General features: G+C 36.2%; 1 protein-coding gene across 1 annotated transcript in view; it reads right to left on the reverse strand.

Moving 5' to 3' along the window:
• Window positions 1–21,678, reverse strand: part of SYCP1 (synaptonemal complex protein 1) — a 128,644-nt gene that overhangs the window by 18,934 nt on the left and 88,032 nt on the right. Inside the window, exons 25-28 of the mRNA XM_043459950.1 lie at window positions 19,410–19,526; window positions 18,874–18,984; window positions 17,669–17,761; window positions 17,104–17,178 (exon numbers count right to left, since the gene is read on the reverse strand). Coding sequence (XP_043315885.1) covers window positions 17,104–17,178; window positions 17,669–17,761; window positions 18,874–18,984; window positions 19,410–19,526 — 396 coding nt within the window. The remainder of the gene's footprint in view (window positions 1–17,103; window positions 17,179–17,668; window positions 17,762–18,873; window positions 18,985–19,409; window positions 19,527–21,678) is intronic.

Raw genomic sequence — 21,678 nt, forward strand, 5'->3', positions numbered from 1 at the left:
GAAACTATATTCAGTGAACTCTTTCCAGAAGGCTACTCAGAAAGAAAAATATACTTATTTTCAAATACCATTTATTCAACATAAGATATATTCAATAACTATATCATCTAAAATCTTAATATGGTATAAAGTAGGAAATATGTGCATAGCATCTTTCATTCAGATATCATTCCCAAACAGCAATGATGTGTTTAAATGTTAGCTGTCTCAGATTTTTTAAATGGCAATACATTAAAAAATTGTATGTGGCACGTTAAAAGCATCAGTGTAATTTTCTTATATTATTTTATATTTCTTATATGTGAGATATATATTTCTTATATGTGAGATACAATATAAGGCTGAAAGGGTCTGCTTTTACCACAGCTTTACCTAAACCTCAGAAGTGTTCCCAATTTGCATACTCCAACAGTCGAATAGTAACAATATCTGGGATGTACTTTCATTTAAGAATAAAATTGTGTAGCTTAGTATAATGTCAGTATCAAGGTGCTGACTCATATTTCAACATTTTCAAAATATGTAGATTTAAAAGAATTCTTTTTTCTGTAGGAACCTGTTTATTCCCTACTTTATTTTCCTTCAAAAACTAGGGGTTTGTTTTTAGCTGACATTTGGAGTGAGCCGTTTGACACCACTCACGTAGAATCTAATGCTGATGTTGTCACATTGCTAATTAACATTTTTAAAATGCGTCATGTGAAGTGTGGTTTTCTATTTCATACATCAGTTGGCCTGTTTACATATTAAAGGATTGTTTATTATGTTCAGATGTCACTAAGGAAAACCTGCTTCACATCTTAGATTTTTAACTAAAACTGGTTTGACTTCAGTATTTCACTGTCAGATTAAATCCTCTTGCCTGAAAATAAGGAGCTTTTTGCAGATGATCTGTTGAATCATATTTAAAGTGAAATATACATTGAGTGTGCCAAGGAATGAAGCAACCGTGCCTATCAGCAGTAATATTCATAGGGTACTGGATGCCTGCTGGAAAGAGCAGTTCTCAAACTTTTTGGTCTCAAGACCTTTTGTTTATGTGGGTTGCACATATTAATGTTATATTTAAAATAAAAGGTTATAAAATATTTATTCACTAAAAACATGTGTCAACATAAAGAACATTTTCATGAAAAATGTCAATTTTCCAAAATGTCAAAAGACAGAGTGGGAAACGTGGCATTGTATTTTATTTTCTGAAAACATCTTTACTGTCTGATTTAAAGAAGACAGATGGGATCTCATTTGCTTCCACATTAAGTCTGTTGCAATATCACACATCATGTCCCCTCTAGTAAATGCTCCTGTACACTCATGAAAAAGTGAAAAAAAAAAAAGCAAGAATAACATCTTAATATAATTATGAAAATAGTTTTGACCTTGCAGACCCCTTGAAAGAACTAATCTTATAAAGCAATGATTTGCAGTGATCTTCAAGCCTTAATGCATAAGGATCACCTGGAAAGCTTTTCAGAATGCCTATTACCTGCCACCTACCACACACACATTCTAACAATTCATTGCATTTGGGATGGGTCCCAGATCTCTACATTTTTAATCTCCAGTAATTCTTAGGTATGTAGTAGGAGAACCTGTCTTCAGGAAATCCTGTACCAAGCTTCCACCCTAGGAAAATAAAACCTGCATGCTTCACCATGGCAGTGTAAGACCCAACTGAAATGGGGCTGTTAGACCTTTAAGTTTTATCCTAGTCCCCCACAGTTTGCTCTTAAACTGTCCTTCCCTCCCCCCACCCCTTAATGCTGAACTGATCATGAGAAAAACGTGTGCTTTATCTTCTATAAGTACAGCTGAGACAAGGCTGCAGTATTTAAATGAGGCTTTTATTAAAGGCTCAGGGATAACAAAAGGGAAATAGACACATAACTAGATAACCTGGTTTATAAGATATATCTTCGTTTGAAATCCATTTTGAGAATGTTTGCTTTTCTAGCTCTCAGAACTCTTCCACATGGTAGAGTTCTGTCATTTTATCAGGGAGAGGGGGAGAACAAAGGAGAACCTTTTCCTTTAGTCACTCACCCTCAGAAATAAACAGACACAAAACAGAAAATATTTATTGTCGGTAACGTTTACAGCCATGATAGAGCCCTCTTGCTAGTGAAACAAAAATAATGGCATTCTTAAAAAAGTGAGGGGATGCTAAGATCATACATAAGATGATTGCTGATATATTTTCAAGAATCTGTAAGAAAATGTTTCATATAGGCCTATCATGAAGCATTTTATAATTTTCCTTTGCATAAATATGTCAATTTATGATTCTCCATATACTTAAATGAAGGGGCTTCTTGTTGGAAATATTGTTCTCATACGGATAGAAAAGCCTCCCTTGTGGGTTTTCCAGTTTACCATAATTATTATCCAGAAGACATATTGGAAGTTTTCTTGGGTGTACATGTAGAGTACACCACAGTGAGAAGTTCTTTAGAGAAAGACCTGTCATCAGCAATAACCCTCATTTTTGTAACTGTGAAAACTTTAACACGGGTGATATTCATAAAGGTTTTCTAAGGTGAGAACCACCTCATAAAGCTTTTTATGTGAGTTTAAAATTCTAAAGTTGTTAATTAAATGTCTAATATAGTCCAAACATATTGACTTTAGAAAACAAACTGAATTTTGCAAAGGAAGGCAAACTTGAAAATAAGCCAGCATCTTCAGTGTGGAATACAATTTGACCTAAGTAGTTGTTTGAAAACTGGCCTCAATCAGTTTAAAAGCATTGTTAGGCCTATTATATAGAAGTACATATTGAATTTTACAAATTTTAATTTATTGGTTAAATGACTATGCATTATCCAAGTTATAAAGGTGATCTTATTTTACATACTTCTGTCATTTAGAGTAGTTTTCATTTTACCTAATTGTGTTGAAATTATGCATGCATCTATTTCAGTGCCTTAAAATATTTTGAAAGCAATCTTGATAATGGTTAAAGAACTGTTGTCTTAAAGATGAAACACTGTTCATTAAAACTATCTGTGAAATAATTTATATTTGTTTGTTATAAATTAGTTACATATAGATGCATTTGTCATTTTTATTCGCAAAGACATTCAGTTTGAGAATCAACAAACATTTATTAGGTGCTTTCTATTTGCCAGGTACTTTAACCAATGTTACTTTTATTTAATACTCAGAAGTTTTAAATGTGATATTTAAAAAAAAAAAGAAATCTACTGTACAACAATATCTATATGCTTAAAACTACTAATCTATACACTTAAAACATGTTAAGATGGATGGTAAGTGTAACGATACATATTTTTACCATGAATTTAAAAACAAAACTACAACCATTCTATCTTATAAATATCAATGTAAACGTATTAAATAAAAATATTAGCAAACAGAATGTAGCATCACATTAAAAATACTTCATGACCAACTGGAGTTCATTCTAGAAACGCAAGAATAAGTTTAAAATATATATCATATCAATAAATACTATCAGGAAAACTAAGCTGTTAAAGAGATTTTTCATATTAAAGACTCCATTAAGGTTAATAAGAAATATACAAAAACATATAAAACAACCAAGTATAAAAAGAAAGGATCACAACAGAAATATCGGGCAAAGCTCACTTCAAAGCAAATAGGGCAAAGATAAAAGATAACAGTTGCCAAGGAGCAATTAATCAGTATAAACTTTTACACAATGAATAGTATTCATCAAAACACATAAAGTAAAACTGACTGAAAACTCAAGAGGAAGAGAAACAAAACAGTAATAAACCCTTAATGCCTTCTTTCAGCTCACAATTAATAAAAAATTAAAAATATATAACAAAGTAGATGTCAAAAAAATAATTGATAGAGTAGATCAAACTTCTTGCTAAGTGTGGAAGCATGAATCCAGATTATAAAATATTCCTCTCTCTAAACAAACAAAAAAACACAAAGGGAAAGAGGAAAGTAAAGTGGTTAAGAACTGGCAAAAATGAATTCAACGACAGAAACATGCCATATGGCCATAATCTTCCAATTCTAGTGAAGGTTCATCAGGAAAGACACAGTACTGTCTGGTTTGTGCTGTGCTGATCAGAGTACTGGGCTGATTTGACTCAGTATGGCTCCTACCCTAATCATTACTTACATGGTACTAGTGAAAGTAAATACATATAATAATGAGAACAACTGTTACTAATATACCTGGATTTGATAAGAAGAGATCTGAGGGGATAAGTAGGCAATTCAGGAAAAAGAAGCCTAGGAAATGGAGGGAAAATGACTAAATTTTATCACTTTCATCTCTCTCATCTGGACAAAAAAGCACAACAACCATACCAGTAAAGAACTAATTATCCGTGCCAATAAGTAAAACATAAGAGACATAAAGACAAAATGTAAAAATGAAGAAAAGATTCCCCTGAAGGAGCAGAAATCAAAAAATAAGAGATTCATTGAAAAACCATGTGAATTTTGTCCTTATCCATGTGTCTGCCTGCCACCACCCTGTAAGTAGGGTATACCAAATCATGATATTCTTATCTTTTCCCTCATAAAATTTGGTAAGTGAGGAAATACAGCTTGGAAGAGAGACTGGAAAAATGGCAAAATTGGCTAACTATAGCTTAACCTGTCAGAAAGACATATAGGCTCCAAGGTTTCACATGGAGTTGGTTAAAACATGTGAAGCCTAAGAACAAAACAATCACCAAAAAATAACCACAGACCAATCTTTGATATGAATATAGATATAAAAAAATCCTCAACGAAATACTAGCAAACCAAGTCTCACAGAATATAAAGAAGGTTATATGTCATGACAAACTAGGATTTCTCCTAAGACTTGAAGTTGAATTTAATCAAAATTATAGACTTTGCACTACAATTGATACCATCAAGAAACTGAAAAGACAATTCAAAAAATGGAAGAAAATATTTAAAAATCTTATATCAGATAAGAGATTTGTATCTAGAACACATAAAGAACTCCTAACACTCAATATTAAAAAATAAGTACCATTATATCTACTACTGTGGGCAAGAATACCTTAGAAGAAATGGAGTGGCCATGATAGTCAACAAAAGGGTCTGAAATGCAGTACTTGGATGCAATCTCAAAAATGACAGAATGATCTCTGTTCGTTTCCAAGGCAAACCATTCAATATCACAGTAATCCAAGTCTATGCCCCAACCAGTAATGCTGAAGAAGCTGAAGTTGAAGAGTTCTATGAAGACCTACAAGACCTTCTAGAACTAACACTCAAAAAAAGATGTCCTTTTCATTATAGGGGACTGGAATGCAAAACTAGGAAGTCAAGAAACACCTGAAGTAACAGGCAAATTTGGCCTTGCAGTACAGAATGAAGCAGGGTAAAGGCTAATAGCATTTTGCCAAGAGAACGCACTGGTCATAGCAAACACCCTCCTCCAATAACACAAGAGAAGACTCTACACATGGACATCACCAGATGGTCAACACTGAAATCAGACTGATTATATTCTTTGCAGCCAAAGATGGAGAAGCTCTATAAAGTCAGCAAAAACAAGACCGGGAGCTGACTGTGGCTCAGACCATGAACTCCTCATTGCCAAATTCAGACTTAAACTGAAGAAAGTACAGAAAACCACCAGACCATTCAGGGATGACCTAAATCAATTCTCTTACTATTATACAGTGGAAGTGAGAAATAGATTTAAGGGACTAGATCTGATAGACAGAATGCCTGATGAACTATGGACGGAGGTTCATGACACTGAACAGGAGACAGGGATCAAGACCATCCCCAAGAAAAAGAAATGCAAAAAAGCAAAATGGCTGTCTGAGGAGGCCTTACCAATAGCTGTGAAAAGAGAGATGCCAAAAGCAAAGGAGAAAAGGAAAGATCTACACGTATGAATGCAGAGTTCCAAAGAATAGCAATGAGAGATAAGAAAGCCTTCTTCAGTGATCAATGCAAAGAAACAGAGGAAAACAATAGAATGGGAAAGACTAGAGATCTCTTCAAGAAAATAGAGATACCAAGGGAACATTTCATGCAAAGATGGGCTCAATAAAGGACAGAAATGGTACGGACCTAACAGAAGCAGAAGATATTAAGAAGAGGTGGCAAGAATACACAGAAGAACTGTACAAAAAAGATCTTCACGACCCAGATAATCACCATGGTGTAATCACTCACACTCACCTAGAGCCAGACATCCTGGAATGCGAAGTCAAGTGGGCCTTAGGAAGCATCACTACAAAGCTAGTGGAGGTGATGGAATCCCAGCTGAGCAATTTCAAATCCTAAAAGATGATGCTGTGAAAGTGCTGCACTCAATATGCCAGTAAATTTGGAAAACTCAGCAGTGGCCACAGGACTGGAAAAGGTCAGTTTTCATTCCAATCCCAAAAAAAGCCAATGCCAAAGAATACTCAAACTACCACACAATTGCACTCATCTCACACGCTAGTAAAGTAATGCTCAAAATTCTCCAAGCCAGGCTTCAACAGTACATGAACTATGAACTTCCTGATGTTCAAGCTGGTTTTAGAAAAGGCAGAGGAACCAGAGATCAAATTGCCAACATCTGCTGGATCCTTGAAAAAGTAAGAGAGTTCCAGAAAAACATCTGCTTCTGCTTCATTGACTTTGCAAAAGCCTTTGACTGTGTGAATCACAACAAACTGTGGAAAATTCTGAAAGAGATGGGAATTCCAGACCACCTGACCTGCCTCTTAACAAATCTGTATGCAGGTCAGGAAGCAACAGTTAGAAATGGATATAGAACAACAGACTGGTTCCAAATAGGAAAAGGAGTATGTCAAGGCTATATATTGTCACCCTGCTTATTTAACTTATATGCAGAGTACATCATGCAAAATGTCAGGCTGGATGAAGCACAAGCTGGAATCAAGATTGCTGAGAGAAATATCAATAACCTCAGATATGCAAATGATACCACCCTTACGGCAGAAAGTGAAGAAGAACTAAAGAGCTTCTTGATGAAAGTGAAAGAGGAAAGTGAAAAAGTTGGCTTAAAGCTCAACTTTCAGAAAACTAAGATCATGGCATCTGGTCCCATCACTTCATGGCAAACAGATGGGGAAACAGTGACAGACTATTTTGGGGGGCTCCAAAATCACTGCAGATGGTGACTGCAGCCATGAAATTAAAAGACACTTGCTCCTTGGAAGGAAAGTTATGACCAACCTAGACAGCATATCAAAAAGCAGAGACATTACTTTGCCAACAAAGGTCCGTCTAGTCAAGGCTATGGTTTTTCCAGCAGTCATGTATGGATGTGAGAGATGGACTATAAAGAAAGCTGAGCACAAAAGAATTGATGCTTTTGAACTGTGGTGTTGGAGAAGACTCTTGAGAGTCCCTTGGACTGCAAGGAGATCCAACCAGTCCATCCTAAATGAGATCAGTCCTGAGTATTCATTGGAAGGACTGATGAAGCTGAAACTCCAATACTTTGGCTACCTGATGTAAAGAGCCGATTCATTGGAAAAGAGCCTGATGCTGGGAAAGATTGAAGGCCAGAGGAGAAGGGGACAACAGAGGATGAGATGGTTGGATGGCATCACTGACCAATGGAGATGAGCTTAGGTAAACTCTAGGAGTTGGTGATGGACAGGGAGGCCTGGCGTGCCGCAGTCTATGGGGTGGCAAAGAGTCGGACACAATTGAGTGACTGAATGTAACGGAACAGAACCCTAATTTTAAAATGGGCAAAGTATTTGAGTAGATATTTATCCAAAATGGATACAAATGGCCAATAGCACATGAAAAGATGATCAATACCATTAGCCATTAAGAAAATACAAATCAAAACTCAATTATACACCATGCCACATCCCCCTGGATGACTATAATCTTAAAAGAGACAACAAGTATTGGTGAGGTTATAGAAAAATTAAGACCTTAATGCATTGATAGTGGAAATCCAAAATGGTACAGTTGGCTTGGACAACAGTTGGGTAGTATCTTAAAATATGAAACAGAGTTACCATATTACCCAGCTTCTACTCCTAAATATAATCAAGAAAAATGAAAACATATCCTCACAAAACTTGTACACAAATATTCTTAACAGCATTATTCATAAGTTAAATGAAAACAATCCAAATTTCCATCAACTGATAAATAGATAAATAAAATAGTATATCCATATAACAAAATATTCAGCAGTAAAAAAGGAATTAAGTACTGGTATATTCTAGGACACATGAGTGTGTATTAGTCACTCAGTTGTGTCCAATTCTTTGTGACCCCATGGACTGTAGCCTGCCAGGTTCCTCCAGTCATGGAATTTTCCAGACAAGAACACTGGAATGGGTTGCCATATCCTTTTTCAGGGGATCTTCCTGACCCAGGGATTGAACCTACATTTCCCACACCGCTTTGCCATCATGGTTGGACTTTGAAGGCATTATGCTAAAGTGAAAGAAGTCAGTCACAAGACCATGTATTACATGATTCCATTTACGTGAAATATTCAGAATAGGTAAATCTTATAGAAACAGAAAGTAGATTAGCGACTGACTGGAGCTAGTGAATTTACTGATGGGACCAAGAGGGCAGGTATAATGGCTGCTTGGGGGTTGATACATATATTCTAAAACTATGAGGCAGTGACGGTTACACAACTGTTAATATATTTAAAACCATAGAATTGTACACTTTAAATGGGTGACTATATAGTACATAAATTGTATGTCAGTGAAACTTTTTTAAAACTTAAGCAGAGACATTACCAACAAAGGTCCATCTAGTCAAAGCTATGGTTTTTCCAGTAGTCATGTACGGATGTGAGAGATGGACTATAAAGAAAGCTGAGCACAAAAAAATTGATGCTTTTGAACTGTGATGTTGGAGAAGACTCTTGAGAGTCCATTGGACTGCAAGGAGATCCAACCAGTCCATCCTAAAGGATATCAGTCCTGAATATTCATTGGAAGGACTGATGCTGAAGCTGAAACTCCAATACTTTGGCCACCTGATGTGAAGAACCGACTCATCGGAAAAGACTCTGATGCTGGGAAAGATTGAGGGCGGGAGGAGAAGGGGACAATAAAGGGTGAGATGGTTGGATGGCATCACCAACACGATGGATATGAATTTGATTAGCCTCTGGAAGTTGGTGATGGACAGGGAAGCCTGGTGTGCTGCAGTTCATGGGGTCGCAAAGAGTCGGACATGACTGAGCAACTGAACTGAACTGAAACAGAACTGAGCCAGGACACAAACAAAATTGGGGGTTTTTAACACTTTTCTTTCAGCAACTGATAAAATTACAAGGCGAAAGTCAGCAAAAATATATAAAATGTGAACAACACAACTAATTAGAGTTAATTGACATTTGCAGTACACCAACAATAGCATAACATACACTTGCTTCAAGCATCTATAGATCATCCCCAAGACAGACCATACCCTGGGCCATAAAGAAAACCTCAACAAACTCAAAAGATCAAATTTCTATGGAGTGAATGTTATTATCCCCCCAAAATTCATATATCAAGGCCTTAACCCACAATGTGGTATGGTGGGGCTAAAGGAGGTACAGCCTTTGAGAAGAAATTGGGTTTGGATGAGGTCATAGAGGTGAATCCCTTATGATGGTACTGGTACCCTTATAAGGAGATGAAGTAACCAGAGGTCTCTCTCAGCCATGTGAAGACACAGCAAGAAGGCTACTGTTTACAAGCCAGGAAATGGACCCTGAACAGAACTTTATCATGCTGGTTCCTTGATCTCAGACTGAGAGCCTCCAGAACTGTGAGAAATAATACTTATTATTTAAGCCTTTCAGTCTATGGTGTTTCTGTTAATAGTATCCCACAGACAAATATAGAAATCATAAAGATTGTATTCTCTGATTACAATGTAATTAAACTAGAAACTAGTAACAGAGAGACAACAAGAAAATCTTTGAACACATGAAAATTTAAAACAAACTTCTAAATAATCAATGGGTCAAAGAAGAAATCTCAAAGAAATATAAAACTGTAAGAACTGAATGAAAACAAAAACACAATATATCAAAATATATGGGACATAGCCAAAGCAGTATTAAGGAAGAAATTTATAATGCTAAATACTCATATTAGGAAGAAGGGTAGAGTGATTTCAGCAAAATCGGAGAACAGGCATTTTTACCATCCTCCTCAACAAGAACACAGATTTTGACAATCATCCATAGATGAGAATACCTCTGTGGAAGTTCTAGAGTCCAAAAGAGAAGTTCTAGCACACCACTAAGGCAAAAAATATATATATATATCCCAGATTGAACACACTGAGGAAGAGAAACAGTTTCATTTTATCCATGTCACCCCCTTTTCTAGACAACAATACTGGAGTGGATTGCCATTAGCCTGCCAGGCTACAGTCCATGAGGTCATAAAGAGTCAGACATGACTTAGCAAGTAAACAGTACTCCCTCTCCCAAGACAGTGCAGCACAGTGGCAAGAGAGAACCTGTCAGTCAGCAATTTTTCCCATGCAGGAAAGTGAGACCATGAGGGTAAGCATCTAGCTTTCCCTAACAATGCAAAACACTGCCAAATATTTGCAAATCATATATCTGACAAAAGGTTAAAATGAAAAATATAAAGAATTCATACAGTTCAATAGCAAGGAAAAAAAATCCAACTTAAAAACAGGAAAAGGACTTGAGTAGACATTTTTCCAGAGAAGATATATAAATGGCCAACAGGTATATGAAAAGATGTTCAATATCAGGGAACTGCAAATCAAAACCACAATGATATATACTACCTCATGCCTGTTAAAATGGCTATCATCAAACAAAACAAGAGATAAATGCTGACAAGGATGAGAAGAAAAAAAGAACCCTGTGCACTATAGGTGGGAATGTAAGCTGGTTTAGCCACTATAGAAAACAATATAAAGATTCGTCAAAAAGTTAAAAATAGACTACCATACAAGCTAGAATCTACTTCTGAGACTACATCCAAAGGAAGTTAATTCAGTGTGTTGAAAAAACATCTGCACTCCCATGTAGCATTATTCACAACACTTAAGACATGGAAACAACTTAAGCCTCCATAGATGAAGGAATGGATAAAGAAAGTGCTGGGTGTGTGTGTGTGTGTGCATGTATAAAATATTCCACTGTAAAATATGTACACAATGAGAAATTATTCAGCCATAAAAATAAGGGATTCCTTCCACTTGTGACAACATGGATAGACACTGAGAGTATTATGCTACATGAAATTAAAAGACAAATATGATATCACTTATAAGTAGAATCTTAAAAAACAAAACATAGTAATTCAAAGAATATGTAGAATATTAAAAAACAAAACATAACTAAATTCATAGAAAGGGGGATAAGATTTCTGGTTACTGATGCATAGGTTGGGGAGATTGGGAAGTGGATAAAACTGGTCAAAAATTCCATTTATAAGACAAATAAGTACTTGGGATGTAAAATATAACATGATGACTATCGTTAACTATTGTCTGGTACATTTTAAAGTTGGGAAGAAAGTAAATCCTAAGAGCTCTCATCACAAAGAAAAAACTTTTTTGTTTTTCTTCATCTTTATGAGATGATTGATGTTAACTAAACTTACTGTGGTAATCCTTTTAAATATATATATTAAATCATGCTGTACACCTTAAACTTATACAATGCTATACAATTATATCTCAATTAAACTGAAAAAGAAATTGGAAAAAAGAACATTAGGCATACTTCAATACAAGTATTATTCCTCTTTTACTGAAACAGTAGGATAAAGGTTAACTATGTATTTTACTATCACAGGTGAAGTGAATGCCACTTCATCACTTCTTTGACATTTGTTAAAAACAGAAAATTTTCAAAGCACTGTATTCAAATAAAGGAAAGACAAGCAAAGGCAAAGATAAACAGACATAACCCTACCCCTTGAGGAACCTGAAATATAATGGAGCAGAGAGTGACAAAACTATTTTAATATAACAACAAAACACCAGGACTTCCTGGTAGTCCAGTGGTTAAGAATCTGCTTTTCAATGCAGGGGACACAAGTTTGATCCCTAGCCTGGGGAACTAAGATTCCACATGGCTTGAGGCAACTAAGCCGATGCACCAAAACTGCTGCGCCTGGACTCCTGGAGCCCAAGTGCAACAACCAGAAAGGAGCCAGCACGCCGCAACCAGAGAAGCCCACGCGCTGCACAGTGTGATTCTTCATGCTGCAACCAAGACAAATGCAGCCGAATAAATATATAAATAAATATTTTCTTTAAAAAAATACTATGAGAATACTTATATACAGTAAGCTCACCTTTGCAACATGAAAGATACGTGAAATTTTTCATAGGTGGAGAAAGTAAGAAAGGAACTAAATGCAGGAAACAGTGAACAGACACAGAGATCTGAAATTGAAAGTGCACATTACCTAAGCATATTGCAAAGTAATTAGGAAATATAATTTCGAATCATGCAAAATAAACCTAGATTTGAATTCTAAGTCATTCCATTGCTTTTCTTATGTGATCCTGAATAAATAACCTAACCTCTGTAAAAACACAGACAACAGGCTGGTCCGATGGTAGTGGGTTACCACTTATTAACATTAGGGTCACTAAAGTTGGTATACAACTCCCCACTGCCAAATTTGACTGGCTTTTAAAAAAGAAAAAAAAATGCAGACAATAATAAGTATTGTTTAATAGCACTGTTGTAAGGATTAAACTAGGTATAAGTAGGTTACTCGGCACAGTGTGATGTTATAAAGAAAGAAAAGAAAGTATTTGTCATTTTACAGTGTGAGTAAATTCCAAAAAACAATAAAACCTTGTGCGCACCAGGACCCAGGAGAAAGGAGCAGAGACCCCACAAGAGACTGAGCCAGACTTGCCTGTGAGTGTCCAGGAGTCTCCAGCAGAGGTGTGGGTTGACAGCTGCCTGTCGCAGGGTCAGGGGCACTGACTACAATAGTCATGGGAGCTGGGCCTGCTGGCATAAGTCCTTTTGAAGGAGGTTGCCATCACCACACCATAGTTTGGCCTCAGGACAAACTACAGGGAGGGAACACAGCCTGACTCATCAGCAGAAAATTGGATTAAAGATTTACTGAGCATGGCCCTGTGCACCAGAGCAAGACCCAGTTTTACCCACAGCTAGTGCCTCACACCAGGAAGTTTCCACAAGTTTCTTATCCTCATCCATCAGAGGGCAGACAATAATTACAAAAACTAACCAAATGAATCACATGGATCACAGTCTTGTCTGACACAATGAAACTATGAGCCATGCCATGTAGGGCCACCCAAGACATATGGGTCATGGTTAGAGTTCTGACAAAACATGGTCCACTGGAGAAGGGAATGGAAAGCCACTTTAGCATTCTTGCCTTGAGAACCCAATGAACAGTATGAAAAGGCAAAAAGATATGACACTAAAAGATGAACTCCCTAGGTTGGTAGGTGCCCAATATGCTACTAGAGGGGAGTGGAGAAATAGCTCCAGATGGAATGAAGAGGCTGAGCCAAAGTGGGAACAATGCCCAGGTGTGGATGTCTGGTGGTGAAAGTAAAGTCCAATGCTATAAAGAACAATACTACATAGGAATGTGTAATGTTAGGTTCATGAATCAAAGTAAATTGGAAGTGGTCAAACAGGAGACGACAAGCATGAATGTTGACATTTTAGGAATGGGTGAACTAAAATGGACTGGAATGGGCGAATTTAATTCAGATGACCATTGTATCTACTACTGTGGGCAAGAATACCTTAGAAGAAATGGAGTAGCCATCAAAGTCAACAAAAAGGTCCAAAATGCAGTGCTTAGATGCAATCTCAAAAACAAAAGAATGATCTCTGTTCATTTCCAAGGCAAACCATTCAATATCACAGTAATCGAGGTCTATGCCCCGACCCGTAATGCTGAAGAACCTGAAGTTGAACAGTTCTGTGAAGACCTCCAAGACCTTCTAGAATTAACACCAAAATAAAAAGATGTCTTTTTCATCATAGGGGACTGGAATGCAAAAGCAGATACCTGGAGTAACAGGCAAATTTGACCTTGCAGTACAGAATGAAGCAGGGCAATGGCTAACAAGAGCTCTGCCAAGAGAACAGACTGGTCATAGCAAACACCCTTTTCCACCAATACAAGAGATGATTCTATACATGGACATCACCAGATGGTCAACACCGAAATCAGATTATATTCTTTGCAGCCAAAGATAGAGAAGCTCTATACAGTCAGCAAAAACAAGACCAGGAGCCAACTGTGGTTCAGATCATGAACTCCTTATTCTCAAATTCAGACTTAAATTGAAGAGTGTACTGAAAATCACTAGACCATTCAGGTATGACCTAAATTAAATCCCTTACGATTATACAGTGGAAGTGACAAATAGATTCCAGGGATTAGACCTGATAGACAGAATACCTGAAGACTATGGACAGAGTTTCATGACATTGTACAGGAGGTAGTGATCAAAACCATCTACAAGAAAAAGAAATACAAAAAGGCAACATGGCTGTCTGAGAAGGCCTTACAAATAGCTGAGAAAAGAAGAGAAGCAGACGGCAAAGGAGAAAAGGAAAGATATACCCATTTGAATGCAGAGTTCCAAAGAATAGCAAGGACAGATAAGAAAGCCTTTCTCAGTGATCTGTGCAAAGAAACAGAGGAAAACAATAGAATGGAAAAGACTAGAAATCTCTTCGAGAAGATTAGAGATACCAAGGGAACATTTCATGCAAAGATGGGCACAATTAAGGACAGAAGTGGTATGGATCTAACAGAAGCAAGAAAGATATTATGAAGAGGTGGCAAGAATACACAGAAGAATTACACCAAAAAGATCTTAATAACCCAGATAACCATGATGGTGTGATCACTCACCTAGAGCCAGACATCCTGGAGTGCAAAGTCAACTGGGCCTTAGAAAGCATCACTACAAAACTAATGAAGGTGATGGAATCCCAGCTGAGCTATTTCAAATCCTAAAAGATGATGCTGCACGCAGTATGCCAGCAAATATGGAACACTCAGCAGTGGTCACAGGATTGGAAAAGGTCAGTTTTTATTCCAATCACAAAGAAGAGCAATGCCAAAGAATGGTCAAACTACCACACAATTGCACTCATTTCACATACCAGCAAAGTAATGCTCAAAATTATCCAAGCCAGGCCTCCACAGTACATGAATCAAGAACTTCCAGATGTACAAGCTGGATTAAGAAAAGGCAGAGGAACTATAGATCAAGTGGCCAAAATCTTTGGATCATAGAAAAAGCAGGAGAGTTCTAGAAAAACACCTACTTCTACTTCACTGACTATGCTAAAGCCTTTCACCGTATGGATCACAACAAACTGTGGAAAATTCTTCAAGAGATTGGAATAGCAGACCACCTTACCTGCCTCCTAAGAAATCTGTATGCAAGTCAAGAAGCAACAGCTAGAACTGGACATGGAACAATGGACTGGTTCCAAACTAGGAAAGGAGTACGTCAAGGCTGTATACTGTCACTCTGCTTATTTAACTTACATGTAGAGTACATCATGTGAAATGTCAGACTGGATGAAGCACAAGCTGGAATCAAGATTGCTGGGAGAAATATCAATAACCTCAGATATGCAGATGACACCACCCTCATGGCAAAAAGCAAAGAGGAACCAAAGAGCCCCTTGATGAATGTGAAAGAGAAGAGGGAAAAAGCTGACTTAAGACTCAATATCTTAAAACAAAAATCACGGCATCTGGTCCCATCACTTCATGGCAAATAGATGGGGAGACAATGGAAACAGTGACAGACTTTATTTTCTTGGGCTCCAAAATCACTGCAGATGGTGACTGCAGCCATGAAATTAAAAGACGCTTGTTCCTTGGGAGAAAAGCTATGACAAACTTAGTGTTATTAAAAAGCAAAGACATTACTTTGTCAACAAAGGTCTGTCTAGTCAAAGCTATGGTTTTTCTAGTAGTCATGTATGGATGTGAGAGTTGGACCATAAAGAAGGCTGAATGTTGAAGAATTGATGCTTTTGAGCTGTGGTGTTGGAGAAGTCTCTTGAGAGACCCTTGGACTGCAAGAAAATCAAACCAGTCAATCCTAAAGGAAAACAGTTCTGAATATTCATTAGAAGGACTGATGCTGAAGCTGAAACTCCAATACTTTGGCCAACTGATGCAAAGAACTGACTCATTGGAAAAGACCTTGATGCTGGGAAAAATTGAAGGCAGGAGAGAAAGGGAACAACAGAGGATGAGATGGTTGGATGACATCACTGACTCAATGGACGTGAGTTTGAGAAAGCTCCAGAGATGGTGCAGGACAGGAGAGCCTGACATGCTGCAGCCCATGGGGTCGCAAAGAGTCAGACACAACTGAGTGACTCAGTCTCAGTCTCAGTTCAGTCGCTCAGTCGTGTCCGACTCTTTGCGACCCCATGAACTGCAGCACGCCAGTCCTCCCTCCACCAATTCCCAGAAGTCCATCCAAACCCATGTCCATTGAGTCAGTGATGCCATCCAACCATCTCATCCTCTGTTGTCCCCTTCTCCTCCCACCCTCGATCTTTCCCAGCGTCAGGGTCTTTTCAAATGAGTCAGCTCTTTGCATCAGGTGGCCAAAGTACTGGAGTTTCAGCTTCAACATCAGTCCTTCCAATGAACCCAGGACTGATCTCCTTCAGGATGGACTGGTTGGATCTCGCTGTAATCCAAGGGACTCTCAAGAGTCTTCTCCAATACCACAGTTCAAAAGCATCAATTCTTCTGCACTCAGCTTTCTTTATAGTCCAACTCTCACATCCATACATGACCACTGAGCAACTGAACAACACCAAATACAGGCATAATTTTTTTCTGAAACACGATCAATAGCTAAAAAACACATACAAATACATAAGCACTTTTAATATATGAAATATTATTCAAACATTTATATCTAAAAGCATGCCTACTCAAAGTAATCCTATATTTATATGCTTAATATTTAAACAATAGAATATGCTAAATACCTCTGAAAAAAGCTAATGGGGAAAAATTATATTTTTAATCCATATGTAAACTTATCTTATTATTTTCTAATATGATATGTTCATAAAACTAAAGTTACACCTAAAATCCAAAATTACTTTATCTATATTGTTACAAAACCTACTTTTTCTTCTCTTTCTGTTTCAAGGTGTTTCTTGACAGACCAAAGCTCATTTCTGAGATTGGATAGTTCAGTCTCCTAAAGAAAAAAGAACATGAAATTTATAAGTGCATCTATATAGTTCTTAAGATAATGAAAATGCAAACTAATATTTTAAAACTTTAGTTTTACAGAAAAATGAATTCACTCATAAAAGATATACACTTTTTAAAAGCTTACTGATATGAAGGCTGCTAGATGAACATAACCAAATTATTTCATTTAGACAAATTTTGTACAGTTTGCTCTAAAGAAATACTTAACACTATGTAATCTCTTCTTCTCATCCTCTCCCAATCTATCCCACTCCTCCTTTCCAAACCTCAATCAGAGCTCAAACTTATTTGTAATTGGAATTTACAACTTTTCACTTGAAAAAAAGAGATTATTCTATAATTTCAAAAAAAAATTAGAAAACCATCTACCTATACGATCTATAACATCCCTTTCAGATCTATGGTTATTTGATTCTATAGATCAAAAATTATGGTTTATATGAAAATTGGCTTCTACTGCTATTTGTTCTCACCAGAGATGCTTTCACTGATGAGTGTTCTTGCTCTTTGCTCTTATAAAGTCCTAATTCTGAGTCTCTTTCTTCAACAATTTTATCATATTGGTGCTATATTAAATAGAGAGAACATTTTAGATGTATTAGAAGTTCAAAAGCTTATGTTTCAATAACACTGTTATCCTAATGCATTTAATATTTACAAAAATAATGTTTATGAGTTCAGTAATATATATTTGAGCATATTTTTAAATTTTTAAATTATATTTTTAAATGCTAACAATAAAAACAATAAAACATAGATAACAGTCTTAGAAATAATCCAAGAGCAAAAAAATAATTTTTTTAATTAGGAATAATGAATTTCATAATTTAAAAAAAAAATTAGAAACACAAGGACCTCTTAGAAAAACTGCTGATTCCAGATCTTGGGCAGGAAATACAAGATGAGTCTTAAATATTTTGTTGTAACAGAAAGGAAGAAAGCTATCACAGATTATTGGGGTCAAGCCAAAAATACCTGCCAATCAGTTTGAAGAGGTTCCCACTGGCCAAAGTTGGGACAATTTAAGTACCAATAAGGATAAAAATTGTACTGGATTAAGACATACTAAAATTGCTTACATTTATGAGTTCACAATATTATTTAAAATATTTTAATTTTTCATAGGTTACTTCATAAAAATATCCTAAGCAACAACTTATAAAGATTGATAGGTATAGCCCACTTCCTATTGAAATCCTGAAGAGTATAAGATTTAATTCCCTAAAAGAATGATTACTTTAAAACAACAGTAAAAAGTAGAGCACGCTCACAAATACAACTAACATAGCTTTACATCTATTTATTATTGCTTAGTCTAGTATGTGTTGGACACAGGTAGAGATACAAATATTATATTTATTTAAGCACATATACTAGGTATGTATTTAAATAAAAATAAGATGGAAAATTCTGTAAGAGACTACTATGAAAACTGAGAACAAGAGTGGTTATATCTATCCATAAGATGATGAGGAAAGACTTCTTCAGTGAAGTGACACTTAGGCTCACACTTAGGTAGTGAAGATTTGGAAAATGAGAGTTCAAGGGTATTACAGCTATAATTAGACACTGTTGTCTAGACAATTTTCTCTAAGAAATCAGAATACTATATTTTACCATTTTATGCATAAATATTGCCAAAATTGATAATTTTCATTATACAAAAGGGAAAAATTACCTTATGTTTTTCCATAAGTGCTACCATTTCAGCTATTTTATGTTGACATCGTATATCAATTTCTTTCTGTAATTTTACTGCTTCATCAGCTACTACTTTGGCTTTTGCAACCTATGAAATAATTTAAAGTTTTTTAAAATTAATGCCCAAAAAGCAAATTAAACTCAAATGTTAATTGTAAGTTAAAATGAAGAAATCAAACACCAGGAAATTAGGAAAGCCAAGTAGAAAATGCACTACTGTTTTGGTTTATTTCAGTTAGGGTCTTCTATCAAGTGAGATGTCAGTGTAACACTGTAAAGATCATTTAATCTTTTCAAAACAGTTATATACTACTCAATATTTAAATACTTAGCATAACAATACTTTTAGTTTCTATTTTAAAAAGCTAATTAATTGTCCCTGATATAATTTACTAAATCTTCTAAAGAACCATAATGTTAAAAGTAAGAATTATTACTTTTCTCTTAAAATCTTAACATACAAATATATGGTTTTAGTATAACAAGTTCTCGAACATATTTAGGTTTTCCTACCTCTTCCAAAAGATTTTCTTCTAATAGCTTTTTGTCCTCAATTTCTTTCTGATAGCTGTCAGTCATTTGTTTAAATTTTTGTTTGGCACCCTCTAGTTCTGTCTCTAATTTACTGACCTTCGAATAAAGAAAAGAGAATGAACATTAGTAAATGCTGTGGATTACTTGAAAAAATGCATTCATTTTGTGGTTTTGTGACTCTCAGAAGATGATTTATTTATAAGATATTATAGTTGGATCATTTTCCTTACAGTTTTCATAATGGGGAGATGTGCTTTATTTTTCACAAAATCTATCTTTTCCCCTAAAATACATAGTCTTGACAAGTAATATCCTAAAAGCGGGCATATTTTTACTTTTTTAATTTTTTGACAATATTTAAATTATTTAGTCTCTGTTGTTTTATTACAATAAGTAACTATTCCATTTGGACAGAACACCCATGTGATTCAAAGAAAAAGAGACGGGAAGGGAGGAGGGAGGGGGATTCAGGATGGGGAACACATGTACACCTGTGGCAGATTCATGTCAAGGTATGGCAAAACCACTACAATATTGTAAAGTAATTAGCCTCCAATTAAAATAAATAAATTTATATTAAAAAAAGGTTTCTTGTGATATAACTTATATGCCAAAAAAACCCACATATTTAATGTGGAAATCCAGCTGAGCTAGATATTTAACAGAGTTCCAACTAAGCTATTTAAAATCTTAAAAGATGATACTGTTGAAGTGCTGCACTCAATATGCTAGCAAATATGGAACACTCAGTAGTGGCCATGGTACTGGAAAAGGTCATTTTTCATTCCAATTCCAAAGAAAGACAATGCCAAAGAATCGTCAAACTATCATACAACTGTACTCATTTCACATGCTAGCAAGGTAATATTCAAAAATCCTTCAAGTGAGGCTTCAGCAGTACATGAACCGAGAACTTCAGATGTACAAACTGGATTTAGAAAAGGCAAAGGAACCAGAGATCCAAATGCCAGCATCCACTGGATCATAGAAAAAGCAAGGGAATTCCAGGAAAACATCTACTCCTGCTTCACTGACTACACTGAAGCCTTTGACTGTGTGGATTACAACAAACTGTAGAAAAATCTTAAAGAGATGGGAATACCAGACCACCTTAACTGTCTCCTGAGAAACCTGTATGCAGGTCAAGAAGGAACAGAATGGACATGGAACAACCAAGGGACTGGTTCAAAATTGGGAAAGGAGTACAACAATGCTATATACTGTCACCCTGTTGATTTAACTTACATGTAGAGTACATCATATGAAATGCTAGGCTGGATGAATCATAAGCTGCAATGAGGACTGACAGGAGAAATAACAACCTCAGATATGCAGATAATACCACTCTAATGGCAGAAAGTGAAGAAGAACTAAGGAACTCTTGCTAAGGGTGAAAGAGGAGAGGGAAAAAGCTGGCTTAAAACTCAACATTCAAAAAGCTAAGATCATGGCATCCAGTCCCATCACTTCATGGCAAATAGATGGGAAGACAACAGAAATAGTGACAGACTTTATTTTCTTGGGCTCCAAAATTACTGCGCATGGTGACTGCAGCCATGAAATTCAAAGACACATGCTCTTTGTAAGAAAAGTTATGACAAACCTAGACAGCATACTAAAAAACAGAAATATATCACTTTGCCAACAAAGGTCCATATAGTCAAAGCTATAGTTTTTCCAGCAGTCACGTACAGATGTGAGAGTTGGACCATAAAAAAGGCTGAGCGTTAAAAAATTGATGCTTTTGAATTGTAGTGCTGGACAATACAGCATACACACTCCCTTGGACTGCAAGGAGATCAAACCAGTTAATCCTAAAGGAACTCAACCCTGAATATTCATTGGAAGGACTGATGCTAAAGCTGAAGTTCCAATACTTTGGCCACCTGATGAGAAGATCCAACTGACTGGAAAAGACCCTGATGCTGGGAAAGATTGAGGGCAGGAAGAGAAGGGATTGAAAAAGGATGAGATGGTTGGATGGCACCATCGACTCAATGGGCATGAGTTTGAGCAAACTCCGGGAGAAAGCCAAGGACAGAGAAGCCTGGCATGCTGCATTCCGTGGGGTTACAAAGAGTTGGACATGATTTAGTGACTGATCAACAACACTTAATGTATACAGTTTGATGAGTTTGGACATATGTATGCATCAATGAAATTATCATCAAAATCAAGCTGACAGACATACCCATCACCTTCAAAAGTTTCCTTCTGTACCTTTTTTTTTCCATAAGAACATTTACAT

This window comes from Cervus canadensis, chromosome 2, assembly GCF_019320065.1.
Source record: "Cervus canadensis isolate Bull #8, Minnesota chromosome 2, ASM1932006v1, whole genome shotgun sequence".
Classification (NCBI taxonomy): Eukaryota; Metazoa; Chordata; class Mammalia; order Artiodactyla; family Cervidae; genus Cervus; species Cervus canadensis.